Source organism: Otolemur garnettii, unplaced genomic scaffold (genome assembly GCF_000181295.1).
Source record: "Otolemur garnettii isolate 467f Iridium unplaced genomic scaffold, OtoGar3 scaffold00228, whole genome shotgun sequence".
NCBI lineage: Eukaryota > Metazoa > Chordata > Mammalia > Primates > Galagidae > Otolemur > Otolemur garnettii.
The window spans coordinates 673326-691378 of NW_003852623.1; the positions used below are offsets into that span (position 1 = coordinate 673326).

Consider the following 18053-nt stretch of genomic DNA (forward strand, 5'->3'; position numbering starts at 1 on the left):
GAGAACTTGAGTCCTGGAGGTGCTCTCCTGCCTTGCTTCTGCAGCTGCTGATGCAGCCAAGTGACTTCCGTGGGTCTCCCCACATGACATCTGCCCTGTGCTCACTGTTGACATCCCATGGACCCATGAGGTCTGGGAAGGAACCTAGAAATGGGAACAGGCAGCATTTGAAAAAAGGATAGTTTTCCAGACTCAGCTCCTATAGTCCTGAATCCTGGGTCATCCTGGACCTCTACCTATTTAACCTTTGGAGATAAGGATGCCACTGTGTCAGAGAGATTTGCTGCTGTTACAAATTGAGCATTTGATCCTTAATCAAATCCAGGTACTCTAGCAAAGGTGCCACCCAGTGACAATAAACAAAGATACTTAAATGACAGTGTGGCTTTTTTAGAGTAACCTGTCCTAAGTTGTAGCCCTAACCCTTTCACATTTTCCACCTGTAGGTTTCCACCAATAACCATTATTCCCTTAATACCTTGATTCAAATGACTTCCTTTTTGAAACTTGAAAATACCTTATTTTCAAAAGAACTTTTATAGAAATAAACATGGAACACAGATATATTTATAAATATGGCAGAGCCTCCTAGTGACCACCCCTCTACACTGCCCTCCTTAAGTTGACCTAATTTTCATGGACTGGACATGTACCACATGTACATATCAGTACAGTAGGCTGAGTTCCTCGTGTTGACCACCTCCGTATAATTGGTGAGTTTGTTACTGTCCCTTGGTTCTTACAGAGGCTCTAGTTTATATAAACAAATAGAACACCATTAATCCCCTGCCATAAATAAAGTCAAAATATGTATAATTGTGATAAGACAATGTTTGCACACTCCAGCTAGATGCTGAAGGCTCTGGGCCAGAACTTGCCTCTTTTTTGTGATAAGAACATTGAAGGGTGACACCTGTGGCTCAGTGGGTAGGGCGCCGGCCCCATATACCAAGGGTGGTGGGTTTAGACCTTGCCCCGGCCAGCAAGGAGAATTGCAGCAAAAATAGCCTGGCATTGTGGGGGGTGCCTGTAGTCCCAGCTACTTAGGAGGCTGAGGCAAGAGAATCGCTGAAGCCCAAGAGTTGGAGGTTGCTGTGAGTTGTGACACCACGGCTCTCTACCGAGGGTGACAAAGTGAGACTCTGTCTCAAAAAAAAAAAAAAATGAAGAATACACAGCTGTTCTAGACCTATTAATTAGGGAACATGATGACAAGTTCACTGACTTTGAGAAGTCACACTCAAATTAGCATTTCAGTCTCACCTAGCTGATATCACCAAGGCAACTAAAGAACTACAGGTGGAATTGATCAAGCTCTCAGTTCCACCTCCATGACATTTTAAAGTTATTGTTTGATGCTAAGAAAGATCCAACTGAAATATGGAGCAATGCAGTAGAATACTTCCACCTTTAGCAACACGCCCCCCAAATGCTTTCTTTTCAACCACTTCTTGCTGTGAATCTGCATTCTCCTTCCCTGACCCAAATCAAGACGTCTTTAAAGTCACACATGACTGATACTCGTTTTCAGATCAGCTGAAACCACAGGTCTCCATGCTGCCACCAAATCTTCATGTGCTTCCCAACAAAAAAGCAGACAAAACAAAGCCAGTAAAAGGTTAGTTAACTTTAATAAATACTTTTCATTTTTTGGGGAATTATTAAGTACAGAGTAGTTGGATTTTTAAAGCATAGTGTTTGCTTTAAGGTATATCTAATTAAAGTTTCTTGAATGTGCCTTATTGTGCATTCACAGCCCAATTAATGCAACCTTCCAACTTGAAAACGTTCCCTACCTTGGGCCTGGAGCATTCCAGCTCTTAGCCAATTCATTGAATTGGATGGTCTCATTTTAGCCTCAGCACAATTTGTGAGATCAGCAGGGCAGGAACCTGAGGTATGTGTTTCCTGGTCACATCTAGAACACGGCCAGCCGCACTGTTGGTCTGTATGCTGTGTCCTTAGTTACATAGCTGTTCCCATGGGCTTATAGTACAAAACACATATTTTAGTTTCTTTTGTTGTTGTTAAATCATATTCTGGGACCTAACTTGGAGATGTTTATTTCCATTATGAGACATTGTGGACTAGGATGTGAAGGAGAAAGGGCCGGAGGGCTGTGTTTTCAGAGAAAGGGGCTTAAGGTGGGGGGGGAATCTCACCACAGAGATTTATGTGAAGGAGTTTCAGCAAACGCTGTCATTCCATCTGAGTAAGTGTGGCTAGACACAGGAAGAGAAAAGCAGGATATTGTGGTGGTGCATGAGCTTAATGGATGTCAGAGGAACAGCTGGAACTGAGCGGTCCTGGGAACTGTCAAAGGTTTGAGGAGGCTTCGGAGGAACCCGGCACAACTGCAGGTGAACTGGGGATGAGGACATGTGCGTTGTGTAAATTCAGAGTCATTGAGACGCATCAGAAGGACAAGCAAAAGCATCTCCGTCCAAGCCATCTTTCAGGAACCGAGCCACATCCAGGCTGAAAGGAAGTCGGGGTCTCAGGGAGCAGAGGGCGGACAGATTTATTGAGCTATGGCTTACATAGAAAGGGTGTATGTATTTAATCTTAAGAATCTGAAACGATCAATGATATATTAGCTATAATTTTTAGACACAACAAACAATAATGCTTGTAACCTCAGACTCCTGGCCTCAAGCAATCCTCCTGCCTCATCCTCCTGAGTAGCTGGGACTATAGGCATGCATCGACATGCCTAGCTAATTAAAAAAAAAATGTGTAGAAATAGGGTCTTGCTATGTTGCCCAGGCTGGTCTCAAACTCCTGGGCTTGATGATCTTCCCTGCTAAGTCTCTCTAAGTGCTGGGTTTTCAGGTGTGAGCCACTGTGTCTAGTCAGTTGTATGCTTTTTAAATCAGGGAGACAGTTTCTTGAAGAGCCAGAGGACCACAGGATGGCAGGTACTATGTGGTGCTAGGACTAGGGCTCTGCAAACCAGGTTCCTACCTAGGCAGCAGGCTCCCTGCTAAGTTCTGTCAACAGGAGATCCTAGTGGGCGTCAAGGAGGCTGGGGTTGGAAGGTCTTGCTTCTTAGCGTTTGGTGACTCTTTTATTATCATGACCCGAGAACAATTTTTCACCCTGGCAGTGGCAGCTGATGGCCGTGATTTTGCTTTTCAGTTAATAGCTATTTAAGTTAATTCCCAATAAATTAATGCCTCGGTCTTTCTGGGCTGACAAAACAGAATACCACAGACTTGGTAATTTATAAAGAGCAGAGGTTGATTTCTTACCGTTCTGGAGGCTGGAAAGTCCAAGAGGTATGGGCTTGCTGTATCACCAGGGCCTCTCTGATGAGTCCTGTCGTGGAAGAACAAGAGAGCTTGGGCAGCCAAGGGTCAGGAGCCCACTCGTGACAGCGATCTCATTGATTCTTGAGGGCTCTGACCTAGCCATCTCTTCCAGGCCCCACCTCCCAACACTGCCATGGAGGGAGGGGGATTAACTTTGCAACACCTGAGCTCTGGGGTCACGTTCAAACCACAGCACATCTTTATTGCAGTAACTGGTGCCATTTCTAATAGCTTCCTGGACCAGGACTAAAATAAGACATAAAGCTTATTGCCTCAAACGTAGGAGTAATATGGATCCTTTCCAAAGGATGGTCCCAGGAAAGAAAGGGGAACTATAGTTACTAATTTTTAGAAATGTGCTGATTCTAGGCCCCTGGGCAAACACCTAATGGTATTTGTAAGTGAGTCAGTACTTACAAAATGATTTTAGCAGAATGTACCTGGTCTGTCCAGGGTGGATCACAGCAATAAGAAAACAATACCCTCTCCTTGGAATCTGTTGTTTTATGGGACATAGACCCCTGGACAATGTCACACAGCCTACATGACCAAAGATGTCCCACTACTGAAATGACTTCCTTCTAAGGAACAAGGCTGCAGTTGCTTTAGGAACCTCCTGCGTTAACCTGAGGACAGGAGCATCCTGCTGACTGCCCTGGCCTGCACGATCCTGCTGACCACTCTGGGCCCGCACGCCTCACTTGTGCCTAGCGGCTGCTCATATCCTTAAAAGCCATTCCCATGATGGGCGTGGTTCTGGTAAGCCTTAGTCAGTAGGTTTTGGTATTTAAGAAGGCCAGAAGGTAGGACTTGAGGGGTATAAACTTGAAGTAGGGAGGGAAGGACTGACTGCTTGGATTCCAGACTTCCAGTGAGGAGTGCCCCCCCACCCACCTCTGCCCCGGTGGGTCTCACTCGGGGCTGAGGGAGCAGATGGAGACTTCAGGCAGCTCATGGAGAAGGCCTGGGTTCGTGGCAAGGGCAGCTGAGCCGAGAGGTGGGAAGTTTGGGGATGGGCGGCAAGTGCTTCTCAGTGGGTGAGTGGACACTGGTGGCATTTTAGTTGGACCCTTTTTTGGAGTGGACTGTCCTGTGAATTGTACGACATTTTCCATTCCTGACCTCCTTCCTTCTACTAAATATGAATAGTACAACTCACTGTCCCGACTCAGAATTCCCCACATATTCCTAGCACCGCCTCTGGGCTAAGTTTCAGCACCACTGGAAGTTACTAGGGGTCCAGCTGATTGCCAAGATTCTTTGTGCAGTTCCTCTATTTTGTCCCAGTTTTACTAGAGGCAGCACCTCTTCATACCTTGACTACCCTGTCTCCACAGGGTCATGTCCACAGCGGCCGGTACTAAATGGAGCAATGCTGGCTTCACACTGAGTTCTCAGGTGTGCGCTCCGGAGAGCTGCTCTAAAACTGACCAGTGCAAAGACTCAAGGAATCGAGAGATCTGGAACCTCGTCCAGCTTCTACCCTTGACTGACTCTAAGACACTTTAGATTTTTGAACTTTGGTTAAAACTCATCCATATACATACAGAAAAACGATAAACTCCCGTGTTCCTGGTCTCTAAGGCCCTTTCTGGATCCAAAGTTCAGTTCTACCAGGAGAGAGGCACCACTAGCTCATGCTTGAATGTGAAAATGGAAGAATAGCTCTAAGACCAATTATACAGAGAGAAGAAATGATTTTCAAGGGGAGGAATTTTACAACACAGAAAAAAAAATCTTACCACTTCAAGTTTTGGGAAACATTTTATAATTTATATATAAAATCTCAGTAAGAAACCATGTAAAATGACAGAAATATCCACCTTACATTAAGAGTTAAAAAAAAACCCCACACACACTGAATGTAAATTTTAATTATAAAACAAGAATATGAACAAAACATTTTAAAATAATCTCAATTATTTGGCAACTTATCACATCATTGCAAGAGACAAATTTGATCTTAAGAAAGGTTTAATTCTATGAAAAACTTAAGTTGGACAGTTTGCTCATCATGGGAGTTAAAACATGTTTAAAAAGACACCTGGCAATAAAGCCAGTTTCTATCCCGAAACAAGATAGAGTATGTGTATAAAACAACATTAACCCTGAACTGCAGACGAGGGGACCTAATCAATGCATTTCTCTTCAGCGAAAAGGATGACGTGGAGAGAATACGGGTAGAAGCGTCAGAATAGCAGAGGAGAGGACTCAGCATCGACAGAGGGGTTTCTGCGCAGGTGACCGGGGTAACCACCTGAACCAGCACCTTTCACATCAGTGGGGCTGGTCATGAAGTTACGCACGCAAGTATAATCTAAAAACAAGTTACATTCTTAAAAAACAGAGTCACGACTGTGAACAGAGACGCGATGGAGAACCCTTCTTCAGCTAAACTACTTCACTTGGGTACATGCGAGAGTTTCTGCCAGGTCATACTCGGATTGGTACCGGGCAGGCAGGGTCCTAAAAACTTTCCTACTATTGACTGCATAGCATTTAAAACCTTTTATTAAAAAAAATAATAAAATAAAATAAACAGATATATAGTAAAGTTCACAGATAAGTTTTCTCTGTAAAATAAATAAAGTGTTCATTGATTAGCATCATACATAGAGTAAAATACAACCTATTTTTACATGTTTGTATACTATACACAGATCACCAGCAGGCAGCTTGGCGTCTGAGGGGGCTGGAAGGGTTTGCATTAATGATGTATCATATTGGGAAATCCCAATTTCAAATGTTAAAATATACAACTACTTTGTTTTGAATTCAGATACAAAGTAAACTTATTTTCCTTTATCTGAAATAAATGTACATAATATCTTCTATGAACAATAGTTTATAAAGCTGTTTAAAACGTAACGAGAAAGCTTGCACCTAGGAACTTACAGCACATGCACATCCTTTTTCTGATTAAAAACAAAGAAGCCTGTGGCCACGGAGGCGCGTCCCTTCTCTTTCTACTGTCTTCCCCTACAAGCCGGGGGCACAGGGGCAGGATTATCGCTTCGCTTTCTTCGCAGGGGCCTCCTCCACCCTCTGCTGGCCTCTCGTCCGGGCCCCGGGAGGGCTGACTTCTCGCTTGCGCTTGGTAGAAGGGGAGAGCTGTGCCTTCGATCTGCATTGAACAAAAGTCAAGGCAATGGTGAGAGGTAAAAGCAGCTGCTTCAAATAATGTAGGAGTTCCTTAAAAAAACAGAAGAATTTTGAACCTGTCAGCTAAGAAGAGAAAGCCCCAGTACCATTTATACCGGGAAAGAAGCTATCAAAGAGTTGGAGCTAACCAGCTGTTTGCTGGCAACCTCGCAGACACACAGAGGGTGCTGAGGGGACGTGGAAGCCTGTGTTCTGGTCCCAGCTCCATCACATTCTAGGTCTTGACCTTGACCAAGGCAAGGTCTCCTTCTCTGGGCCCTAGTCTTCTGCTCTACAAAAACAAAGAAATGAACTGCTAGTCCTACCAACACACAAATGGTTCCAAGTTCAAACAACTAGCAAGAACACAGTAGGACTGTGACCTAGGTCTGATGACACACAAAGTCCTGCTTCACAGCTCAATATTCTAGAACACAGCTAACGATGTTCAAAAAGGCACAGCAACTTTGGTTCTGTAGCCCTAGAAGGGCTACAAATTCTAATCATGTTACAGTCCTGGAGATAAAACCCCTCCTGGGTCTCTGGTGCTTTCAGGATGAAGTCACCCCTTATAAACGTGCCCTCTGCTTTTGCACTGTCTCGGACTGCAGTCCTCCTCTGCATTTTATATTTTAATAGACCATTTCTTAGAGCACTTAATTCACTGCAAAATAGTATGTGAAGTACAGAGTTCCTCTATGACCTCTGTCCCCACAGTCTGCCCCCACCCCACCATATCACTATCAGCCCAGATCCAGAGTTTCCACTGAGCTTCATTCTTGTAGTACATTTTCTACATATTCTGACAGGTGTCTAATGGCACTATTAATTACAGTATCATATGGGACAGTTTCACTAACCAAAATGCCACTGTGCTCTGCCCCCTTATCACTCCCTCTGCATAACCTTTGGCAAGCGCTGATGTTTTCACCATCTCCACAGTTCTGCTTTGTCTGGAAGGCCATGGATCACACAGTAGGCACCTTTTCCAGACTGGCTTCTTTCATTAAGCAGAATGCATCTACGATTTCTCCGTATCTTTTCAGAGCTTTACGGCTCAATTTTAGTACCAAATGTTTTGTTGTCTTTATAGGCTACAATTTATCCATTCACCAACTGAAAGAAGAACATCTTGCTTCCAAGTTTTGGCAATTAATAAAGTAGCCGCAAACTTTCAGGTGCAGATTTTTATATAAATGTATTTCAACCCATTTGCACAAATATCAAAGAGTATCATTGCTGGATCATAGGATTAAGAGGATACTTAGTTTTGTAAGAAACTGCCAAATTGTTTTCCAAAGCGGCTGTACTATTTTTGAATTTCCATAAGCAATACATGAGTTTCTGTTGTTCCACATTCTTGCCAGGTGGTATCAGTATTTTGAATTTTTGCCATTGTTAACAGGTATATAGTAGTATATCATTGTTTTAATGTGCAGTTCTCTGAAGGCATAACATCTTTTCATATGGTTATTTATCATCTGTATATCTTTTTGTGAGTTGTCTGTTCAGATCTCTTGCTTATTTTCAAACAGGGTTGTCATTTTCTTGACTTTTAAAAATTCTTTGTATGTTTTATGTAGTTGACCTTTCCTGGATATATGTTTTGAAAACTGATTTTTTTTTTTTAAAATCACCCCACACCACCCATCTGATAAACTTCCTTGTTTCTAAAAATAAGAAACACTTTCCATTCACAAGTTACTGCTCTGGGAATCTTTCCACAGGTGAGGAAGCTGGTCCTCCTCTGGAAAGGCCACAGCACTGTGGGTGTTCACAACACTTACCCCTGTAATTTAAACACTGTTTTTCAAACTGCAGATTACAGGTAGTTATAGAACACAGTGGAGAACACCCTTTCTATCATGTCCATGGAGTTTCTGTCAGGATGTTCTGTCTCGGGCATAGCAGGAGGAAAGTGTGTACTTGTTGTATTGAACACCAGTTTCTCACTCGAGTTGCTGTCACTATACGCACACGTCCCCCCATCAGACAGGATGCTACTACGACAGCGGCTGAGATTTCGTCCCTTCCCTAACATCAGTGCTGATCTACCCACCACTTGGAAAGCAACCAGTAAAGGTACGTGTCCCATCAGTGAATGAAAAGCCTCCCGAAACTAAAACTGCAGATGGAGACAGGGACTTCACCCACAAACGGACTTTGCTTACTGTGCCTGTGACAGCACAGTAAAGGGACTCCAGTGGGTACAGATGATGTGGTTCTGGCACGCACTGTTGCTTTCTCTAACGTGGGCACCAGGCGGCCACAGGTCAGACCCTGTGGAGATCGACATGCGGTGTGAGACGGTAAACGGGTTTGGTAGGTCGTGAAGAGTCTTAAGACTTGAATGCACAGAGTAAGACAAGTTCCTGACCTCAAGGAAGCAGCTTTTATCTCAGAGGGAAAAACAAACCAGCAACCCTGAGACCCCAGGATGTGGCGTCCTGAGCACTCAAAGTGCAGTGGGAAGGAGATGAAACTGGCCTGAGCACTGAGGACGGTGTGGACGGTGGGGACGGTGTCTCCAGAAGGTGGTACCTGGCTGGGGGGAAGCACCTGGCTTCTGGCGGCTGGAGGCAAGGGCATTGCTCAGTGGCCTGTGGCCACCAGTGGGAAGCAGGAGGGTGAGTAGCGCTACAGGGGAAGGGGGGAGCAGAGGCAGGCTGGGCCTGACGAGGGCGTCTTCCTCTGTCGCCTGGTCACCTCTCCAGCGCTCTGGCTGACACAAAGGCTTCTGGGCTGTTCCAGGCTTTAGCACACTGCTCTGACTTTGGTCTTGTTGGATGGAATCAGCAGATAAGGCCCAGCGGTGTCGAAGACGAGCCTGTGTGGTAGGTACATGGGGCGGTGCCAGACTGGCAGGCCCACGGAGACCCTCTGCAGCCCTTCCTATTCCTCCTAGAAACCAATGGCCCCCAGGGACACATTATTTGCTGAGGTAGAAATCTTAAAGGGAATTAGGAAGAAAGCATTACTGTACCGAAATCGGTCCCAGGGAGTTAACAATGACTTGAGTGGAAGCAGGGACATACCTCCCTAACTGGGGAGGTTTGCTGACTGTTTTGCTGGTAACTCCTCTTTGCTGACTTTTGGCGATTTCTAGGAGAAACTGTCACTGGGCTGCCGAGTTTGGCTGCTGCACGTGCAGATGGAGTGCCTGGATGTAGGGTGTGGAAAACTAGACGGTGCAGCACTGAGTGCTCCAGACTTCCCGAAAGGATGAGGCTCCTTGTGGCTGAAAGCAGGAACATGGTTCGCTCTCTTGACGGCTGCTCGGAAGCAGGCCTTTGTGTCGCCCTTGACTAACTGCCGGCGTGGGTCCGTCCTCGCTCTTACTGTGTGTGGTATGTTATCGTCATTTAGAAGAAGAGTCAGAGGAAAATACAAAATAAGGCTCCTCAGAGCAGAGGGGCCAAGATTAATGAAAGTGCAATTCACAGCAGTGGGCTAAGTGTTACAGCCCAAAGAGTCAATTATGCAAGAAGAAGATAAGAGAAAATCTGATCTACCAGTAAAATAGCTGGCGTGTGGCTAAAGCTGAGTAAACTCAGGGATGGGAATACACTTGGGAGAACAGTGTCTAGAAAACAGGGTGGGACCATCCTCTTCTGGATTCCTGAGCCCAGGCGTGATGGAGAACACTTGCTTCTAAAGGGGACATAGACAGACTGGGGGACAAGACGGAGGGTGGGGGCTCAAAGCAAGCGGAGGAGACCGGAAGCTTCTACCGCACATGTAAAGCATATAGAAGGCTCCAGAAGTGGAGATTAGCAGGGAAAACAGAAGCTCCTGGGTGGCCAGCTCCTGCTAAAGATGAGAGAGATGGCCAAGGAGGAGCGGCTTTGCCAGCCCTGGAGGAATGGGCAAACCCTGAAGACCTTCCAGAAGGGCTGCAGGGCAGTGATGCGGGCACCATCGGACCAGGAGCACTAGATGGCCATGGGGAGCCCACCCAACCCAGAGACTCTGTGAAATTATAAAGACACGAGAACCCTGGGAACACGTGACCAATGCTAGGAGGTCCAGTGATCCTCTTGCCTCAACCTCCCAAGTAACTGGGACTATAGGGCCTGCCACAATGCCCAGCTATTATTTAGAGATGGGGATCTTGCTCTGGCTTAGGCTGGTCTCCCAACTCCTGAGCTCAGGCAGTCCACCCACCTTGGTGTCCCAGAGTGCTGCAATTACAGGTGTGAGTTGCTGGGCCCAGCCCTAGGACTTCTAAAGAATTTTTGAATGACAAATCTGAGAGCTACTTCTGGACATTTGAAGGCAGCTGGTAGGCCTTCGGTTCTTCCTGAGTCAAGCCCCACTGCACTTCAGTCCTACTGTGCTGAATGACCTTTCTACTGTGTGAGAGGGAGCAGTGGTACCACTGGGATTTCTGTCCCCAGTGCAGGGTGCTGGGTGACACGGCTCCTTGCCTATCAGCAGGAATCTTCATTCTGTGACTTCTGTTTCTTTGAGCTGCCTACCTAAAGGACAAACATGAGACCACTTTACCTTTAGCCCTGGGATCTAGAATCTTTGAGAAATCGGCCCCTGCCATGAATGCTGAGGATGTGCAGGTCTGAGGGAATTAGAAACTTGCTGACCTACAGGCTTTATGTAAATATGAGACATCATCACTACAGTGTTAACTAGTGGTACTTTTGAAATAAATGTTCTTGCACTTTTTTGAATCTTTGATAATAAAATTATGTAAGATGATACTGAGATTAACTGTTTGCAGATCACATTAAAGATGAAACATATTCTTGCTGTTGAAAAACGTATTAACCTTAGGAGGAGACTCCATAGTCATGCGCTGGATCTCAGAATGTGCTGTCAGGAAAGGAGCACTGGGTGTGTTAACAGGAGTGACGCCACAGGCCAGCCACAGGAGGGGAGTGTGAGGGGCAGGCAATGCTCACGTAAGCGGAGTCAAACTGGTTTCTTTCCTTTGGGACTTTGCCAAACACTTAATAATTCTAATGAGCATTGTGACAGATAAGAAGGGGACTCATTGGCACTCCTGAATGTGTGTGACATGGTCTGCTTTTCCCTGAAGGCTTCTGCTCTACTAGAGTTGAGAGAGCACCCTTGGGAAATGTATGAAATTATGTAAATCAAAATGGTCAAGTAAGGATAATTTCCTCTGATCAACCCATCACACACCACGCGCCAGATGCACGAGAGGACAGTGGCGTGTGTGTGCCGAGCAGGGGCCTGTGTCACAGGCACCACACACAGTGCCTGAGACATAACAGGTGCTCAAAACACACATGTAAAAGAATTGAATGGGTTCCACCACACAGGCACTCAAAGCGTGGTAAAGACTGTGAAGTGATCCACCAGAATGGTTTAAGACGGAAGATAGATTCTCCGAGAAGAACCAGAGTGACAGAGGCTGAGAGCGTGCGGCCCCTTCTGGAGGCAAAACCAAAGGAAAGAACTTCCAGCATGGCCGGAGCAGGTCAGTTCCCAGAGGACCCAGGAAGCCCCAGGCCAGCCCGATGCGAAGCTGGGGAAGGTCTTCAGTGGCCCCACGTGGCCCATTACCTCTGAGCCTCGGATCTGGCCGTGGATCTGGTGGTGGCTCCCGAGGGCTCCTCCTCCTCCTCCTCTTCCTCCTCCTCATCGGACTCCTGATCTTTCTTGTCCTCGGTTGCTTCAGATACTGATTTCTGGCGTTTCCGTTCTGGTTCTGATAATTCTGTCCAAATAGAAGGGTAACACCTGGGTTGTACAATTCCCAAGACATCTGCAAAGGAGTCGTGGCGTTTAGAACTTAGGATATTAGGGACTTGGAGGCAGGGAAGTGGTTTTCCACTTCCTTTTTGTTTCAGCACTTGCAATTCACAACTGTTTAGCTTAATCTCAAACACATTTGGGATAGTTTACTTAGACAGTTCACAGCCAGCACTCATGAAAAACTCACATGTACTGAGAAAAGCATCTGGGATGTGCCACTTCTGACACAGGATTAGAGCTATTTCACACATATTTATGTAATACCAATGCTAGCTATATTCTTCTGAATTTTTCCTCATCTAAAGACAAACTCTTAAAATAGTGATTTTGAAATAATAAGACTCTGTAAAATTAAGAATCTGCTAGAAACATACCAGCGTCATCGGAAAGCGTGAGTGAGCGTCTGGGCTTCCTCCCTCTCCGACGCAGGCTTGCTACTTTTTCTTCACCATCGTCCTAGAAGCAATGAAGTTAAGGTTGAAAGGAGGATGACTGAGCATCTGTAAGTTTGTTACTGGAGGGCCTGTGCCCAGAAGACAAGCGACACTTACGTTGTTTACGCTTCTTTCTTGTAGGTCAGCCGTCTCTTTATTGAGCTCATCTTTAAGAAAAAGGGAAATCTCTACATGAATACTCTGCTACTGAAAGTTAGATTTTCACAGTCTCTGGCTTATCTGTCAATGCACCAGTGCTAATTAATGCATTGTTATACAATTTACCATTGTTTTTTATCGGTCAAGCAAAGATAGACTCAGAATACCTTGCAGAGCACCTCAGACATGTAAGCTGATTAATCAAAGTTTCCATTTCACAACTTCCAACAAACAAGCTATGTGATCTGGGCAGATGACCTGAACTCCCCAGGAGTGCTCATCTGTAAGATGAGGAGGTGGGTTACACCACCTGCACAGTCCCCTTCAGTTCAAAAGCTCTAATCCCAGGAAGGAAGGAGAGGGGCAGGAAGCCCACAGGACAGGCCAGAGCCTGCGAGTCCGGAAGGTGCACAGGTTGAGATTCCCTGACCCAGAAATCTGAGGTCCAGGCACTCCAACACCCGGAGCTTCTGGAGCACTGATGTGACACTCGGCGGAGACGCTCGTCTGATTTCTGGGTTAGGGGTGCTCCAACGGTAAATGCAAATACTGCAAAATCTGAAACATTTCTGTTCCCGAGCATTTTGGATAAGGAATACTCAACCCATACTTTTAAAGCTCACGTAGCTGTGTTAAGTGTTACAATCTCATTCTATAGTTTGGAAAACCCAGGATTAACTTGATTTACATAATTTATTCAGAGTCACAGTGCAGTGATAGTTGGAATTCTTTTGACTCCAAACATTTATATCGTGGTAACGTAACAAATATATATTATAAGCCTATGTGTAGACTGTGTATTCCTTTTCTTTACGCATTTGCTTTTTGTAGATGTTGCAATTTTCTGAGACTACTTTGGAGAGAAAAATGAAGATAAGTTCAATGTACTATTTGAAGTTCAAATTATGAGAATGTAGATTAGACAATGAAAAACTCAAAGGTTCTGCTTATTAGTCATGAAGACTCTGCAGGAATTGCTTTACTTCTGTAGGTTCAATGTCCTAACGAAGATGGAAAAGTTAACTCTACAGGCCAAGAGTCTCGCCATCGTTACTCAGATTTAGAAAACTACTGCTAAATAACAACGCCCAAAGATTAAGTTGGACTCCGTAAACGACACTCAAGTTACAAAGATTTCTTGTATGAATTTAAAGTACCTTAAAATTATTAATAAAAACTAGTTAAAAATTCAACTCGCAGAATCTCCTCTCATTTTTTAAAATTAAACAAAGCTTAATTTACTAAGAGACAAGAAAACTGAAGTCTGATCCCAAGACGGCACCTGGGTAACGTAGGGAAAGTTTTCTATGATACCTTTGCTTCCCCTTGCTCCTCAGCATCTGTACCCTCTGATCTGATCACGCTATCTGTTTAATACAAAATAGGTATTCCGTTCATCTTTGAGGCTTATTATCAGCCCTTTAAAGGTCACCAGTGGCTCTTCTTGCTTTTAGGTAAAACATTTTAAACTACGAAATTAATACACAAACATTATAAAAAGTCTGGAAAACACACGCAACAGTAATAAACAACTGGCAACGCTCCCTCTGCTCTGCCTCCCAGAGTTAGTTATTATCAACATCGTGGAATTTTTTCCTCCTTGGAACAAAGATGAAAATAATCAAAACATTTGCTTTATCTCTGAGTCCTGGGCTCTCTGTAAGCCAATAGGTGTCGTCTATCACAGTGGTAAGCACAACAGGTTGTACCCATTTCAATGAAGTCCCCACAGCCAGCCTCCCATCCTTCCTCAGCTCCTGTGCAAAATGCTGTCGGCACGTACCTGGCTGCACGGCTCTCAGCTTGCTGCTGGGTGGAGACTGTTCTCCCTAAGTTTAAACACACAAACAAAAAGTCTAAACTGGCAGTTTATTGTCATCACATAGAGATGCAATCAGTAATGTAACGAGTTGGGGTCTCTATTTAGGGCGGCGACGTATCGAGACCTGCCTTCTCTAGTTTAGGAAGTGTATTTTAGGGAACACAGACGCTATGCTTCTGCACACACAGGCTTCCCAGCAGGCCTCTTGCTAAGCAGCACACAGTGTGGCCACTGTTGCTAATTCTCCCAAATGCAAACCACTTTAACATGCCGGGAAACACATGCGGCTCTCTAGCTCTGTCATCTTATAAAAACTCTGTGAAGCAGATACTAAAGGTATCATTATCCCAACTAAACCGAGTTTCCCCAGGGTCACAGGACTGGCTAGTAAGTGGCAAAGCTGAGGCTTGAATCCCACACGCGTTTTTTACATCAGCGGAGCTGTGTCTGACCCCCTGTGATGCTGTCACTGAAGGGCAAGCAATGGAATCCTGACACAATGATCGCTTCATGGCAAATGCTTCAGGATCAAGGATAAAGAAGGGTGAAAAATGAAGTCTCACTGAGGATTTTCCTGCACTGAAATCAGTGTACATCTTAGTACAAAAAGAACTCCATATAACTATTAAGACGGCGAAGACATCTCGGAGGTCTTCATAAAGAAGCCTACCTCAAAAATCACATAAAAGAGCTAATTTCTGTATTTTAACCAAGAGCGACCACAAGAAGGTTAAGTCTCTAAATAATTTTTAAATAATCAAACTCATAAGTGAGGATGGAGTCAGACTGAAAACTAATATAATTCTGTTTATATGAAGATAATGCTAATCAAAATATTTGAGTGTTTTACTTAAGAAAGTCTTCTAAAGCTTTTCAAATACTTAAAAAAAATAAAGTAGTTCAAAATACTAGACAGTGCAGTATACCCTTCCCAGAACAAGAGCAAATATTTAAAATTGTCATCTTTTGTAATTACTTACAGTAACAATTCCAGTATCTGTATCTGTTTTGGAATCTTCTAAAAAAAAAAAAAAAACTCACTTAGAAAATCAATTTGATCGCTTCTCGGCCTTTTGGCTAAGATCAAGTGTAGAAAAACAATTTGAAATCTTTTGTGTGATCTGAAAACACACCAAATACCTACTGATTTTTAATGCTGTTTCTACAGGATATTTTCGAGGTCTTCCTCTTTTCCTTTTAATAATTATTGGCTGATCTTCCTAAGGGGAAAATGAAAAAAAAAAAAAAGAAGCAATAAAGAAGAAGCAATAAAAAAATAATAATTTTATGCTCTATAATACAAATAAGATGTTTTTCTCAAGATGAGATCTCGAGTTCCTTCCTAAGAGGGCTCAAACCCCAGCTTTGTCACTTAAAACACATGTGACCTTGGGCTTACTGTTTATTTTTTCTCACTGCAGTTCTTCTGCCTGAGAAATGCTGGCAACTGTCATGTGAATTCAGTCATGAGGTGTGGAAACCCAAGGGCTCAGTGTTACCTTCAATTTATGTAATAAATATGTACGTCCATTTACACTGGGATTTAGTCCAAGTTACTTGCAACCAAATGTTATCCCTTATAAGTAATAAAGGAGTCCACTGACTTTCTCATACACAAGTATGAGGAGAAAAATTAAAAACTGGCAAACTGGCTTGGCACCTGTAGCTCAAGCAGCTAAGGCGCCAGCCACATAGATTCAAATCCAGCCCGGGCCTGCCAAACAACGATAACTACAACCAAAAAATAGCCAGGCGTTATGGCAGGTGCCTGTACTCCCAGCTTCTTGGGAGGCTGAGGCAAGAGAATCACTTAAGCCCAAGAGTTGGAGGTTGCTGTGAGCTGTGACACCATGGCACTCTACCCAGGGTGACATAGTGAGACTCTGTCTCAAAAAAAAAAAAAAAAAAGGCAAACTTGGCAATGGTTATCTAGAAGTTCTGATTAACACAGAATAAACCATTGGTTTATGAGGCTTGGCCTTAGCCCTGGTGAGTCTCTGCCCCGTGGACTCTATGCCAATCTAAGTGGGCCTAGAGCAGTGAAGCAGAAATGGTCCGTCTGCTCCTGCAGCCTCGTGGGACCCACGACCTTGTCTGTGGAACCGGGTGCCCTCAGGCCCTCCTGCCAGCCTCCTGCCAGCCGCTTCCTGCTCCCATTTCATCCTGGCTGGACGCCCCGGCCCAGCCGCTCCTGTTTGCTGCCCTGTCCTGGCACCTGGCCCAGGTCTACTGAGGTAGAGCGCTGGGTCAACCCTACCTGGCCATGACAGAAGTAGGTCTCATACAAACGACTTGATGAAGCAGAGATGAAGAGAGCAACATTAATCACAGTGACCCTGATGAAATGCACCCTGTGAAATGGTGTCACAGAACACTAAAAAGGAGAAGAGCCAAACCTCCATCAAGAGCGCAGAGGAAAACTTCAGGTAACGGCATTTAACACATTTAATTTGGTTTCAGAACTTAAAGAACTCTAAACAAATCAGCATGGAGAACATTTCTCACCTCTTGAGATTTGATGGTGTCATCGTCATTCTGCTCCATTTTTTCGCCGGCAGCTTCACTGCTGCTCTCGTCTGCAGAAGAGGCAGAGCTCAGGTCAGCACAGGTGGCCAGGGTCAGGCTTCCCAGGTGAGATGCCACCTCCATGGCCTGCCCAGCTGCAGCCACACGGCCACCCCCGCGCCCTGCCCAGTTACAGCCACACGGCCACCCTGGTACCCTGCCCAGCTGCAGCCACACGTCCACCCTGGCACCCTGCCCAGCTGCAGCCACACGGCCACCCTGGCACCCTGCCCAGCTGCAGCCACACGACCACCCCGGCACCCTGCCCAGTTACGGTCACACGGCACAGACTTTACTTTCAAGCTTCCACCACCAAAGGTAACGCTCCCGAGTGTGGGGAGCTGGGGAGCAGCACTTTGTGGGCAGCAGGATCCAAAGGCAAACTGCTTCCCAAGTGCTGTATTCTCCACATCACTCAGGGAAGGCAAACCAGGGAACCAAGGTTCAGCATGAAGCACCACAAGAAAGATGCTGACGGCTCTGAGGGCTCAGGCCACGTTCCCTCACCTCTTTCTTCCATGGTCCCTGAGACGGTGCTGTTTGTCTCTGAACTTATTTTAGGTAATTCTTCTAAATCTTCAGAATTCTCTTCCTGTACAGAAGTTGAACAGACAAGAAACTTTTTTTCAAATTCAACCTTACCTCCATTCACCCTCCCCAAAGCTTTCCTCTCTATTTCAAAAACAATTTTCTAGCTGTCTTTTAGAATAGTTTGCTGGAAAATGTCTTTTAAAAACTATTATTGTTGCTAGTGAGGCTATAAAAAAAGATACAAATTCTGAAAGTAGAAAATCATGAAGTCAGGTTCAACCCTAAGAAGAGCAAGGCCATTGTATTTTCCTACAAAATGGAAATTTCTCTTTTCTTCCCTTAGCCTGATTTTGT

General features: G+C 44.9%; 1 protein-coding gene and 1 pseudogene across 1 annotated transcript in view; one reads left to right on the top strand and one right to left on the bottom strand.

Moving 5' to 3' along the window:
• Window positions 1-5241: 5241 nt before the first annotated feature.
• Window positions 5242-18053, bottom strand: part of BOD1L1 (biorientation of chromosomes in cell division 1 like 1) — a gene marked incomplete at its 5' end in the record, with an annotated part of 58739 nt that continues 45927 nt past the window's right edge. The window contains 9 exons of the mRNA XM_023508193.1: window positions 5242-6435; window positions 11997-12150; window positions 12563-12644; window positions 12740-12789; window positions 14565-14610; window positions 15584-15621; window positions 15748-15823; window positions 17109-17179; window positions 17676-17760. Of these exons, the coding sequence (XP_023363961.1) occupies window positions 6318-6435; window positions 11997-12150; window positions 12563-12644; window positions 12740-12789; window positions 14565-14610; window positions 15584-15621; window positions 15748-15823; window positions 17109-17179; window positions 17676-17760 (720 nt within the window). The remainder of the gene's footprint in view (window positions 6436-11996; window positions 12151-12562; window positions 12645-12739; window positions 12790-14564; window positions 14611-15583; window positions 15622-15747; window positions 15824-17108; window positions 17180-17675; window positions 17761-18053) is intronic.
• Window positions 15661-15824, top strand: LOC111722276 (annotated as a pseudogene).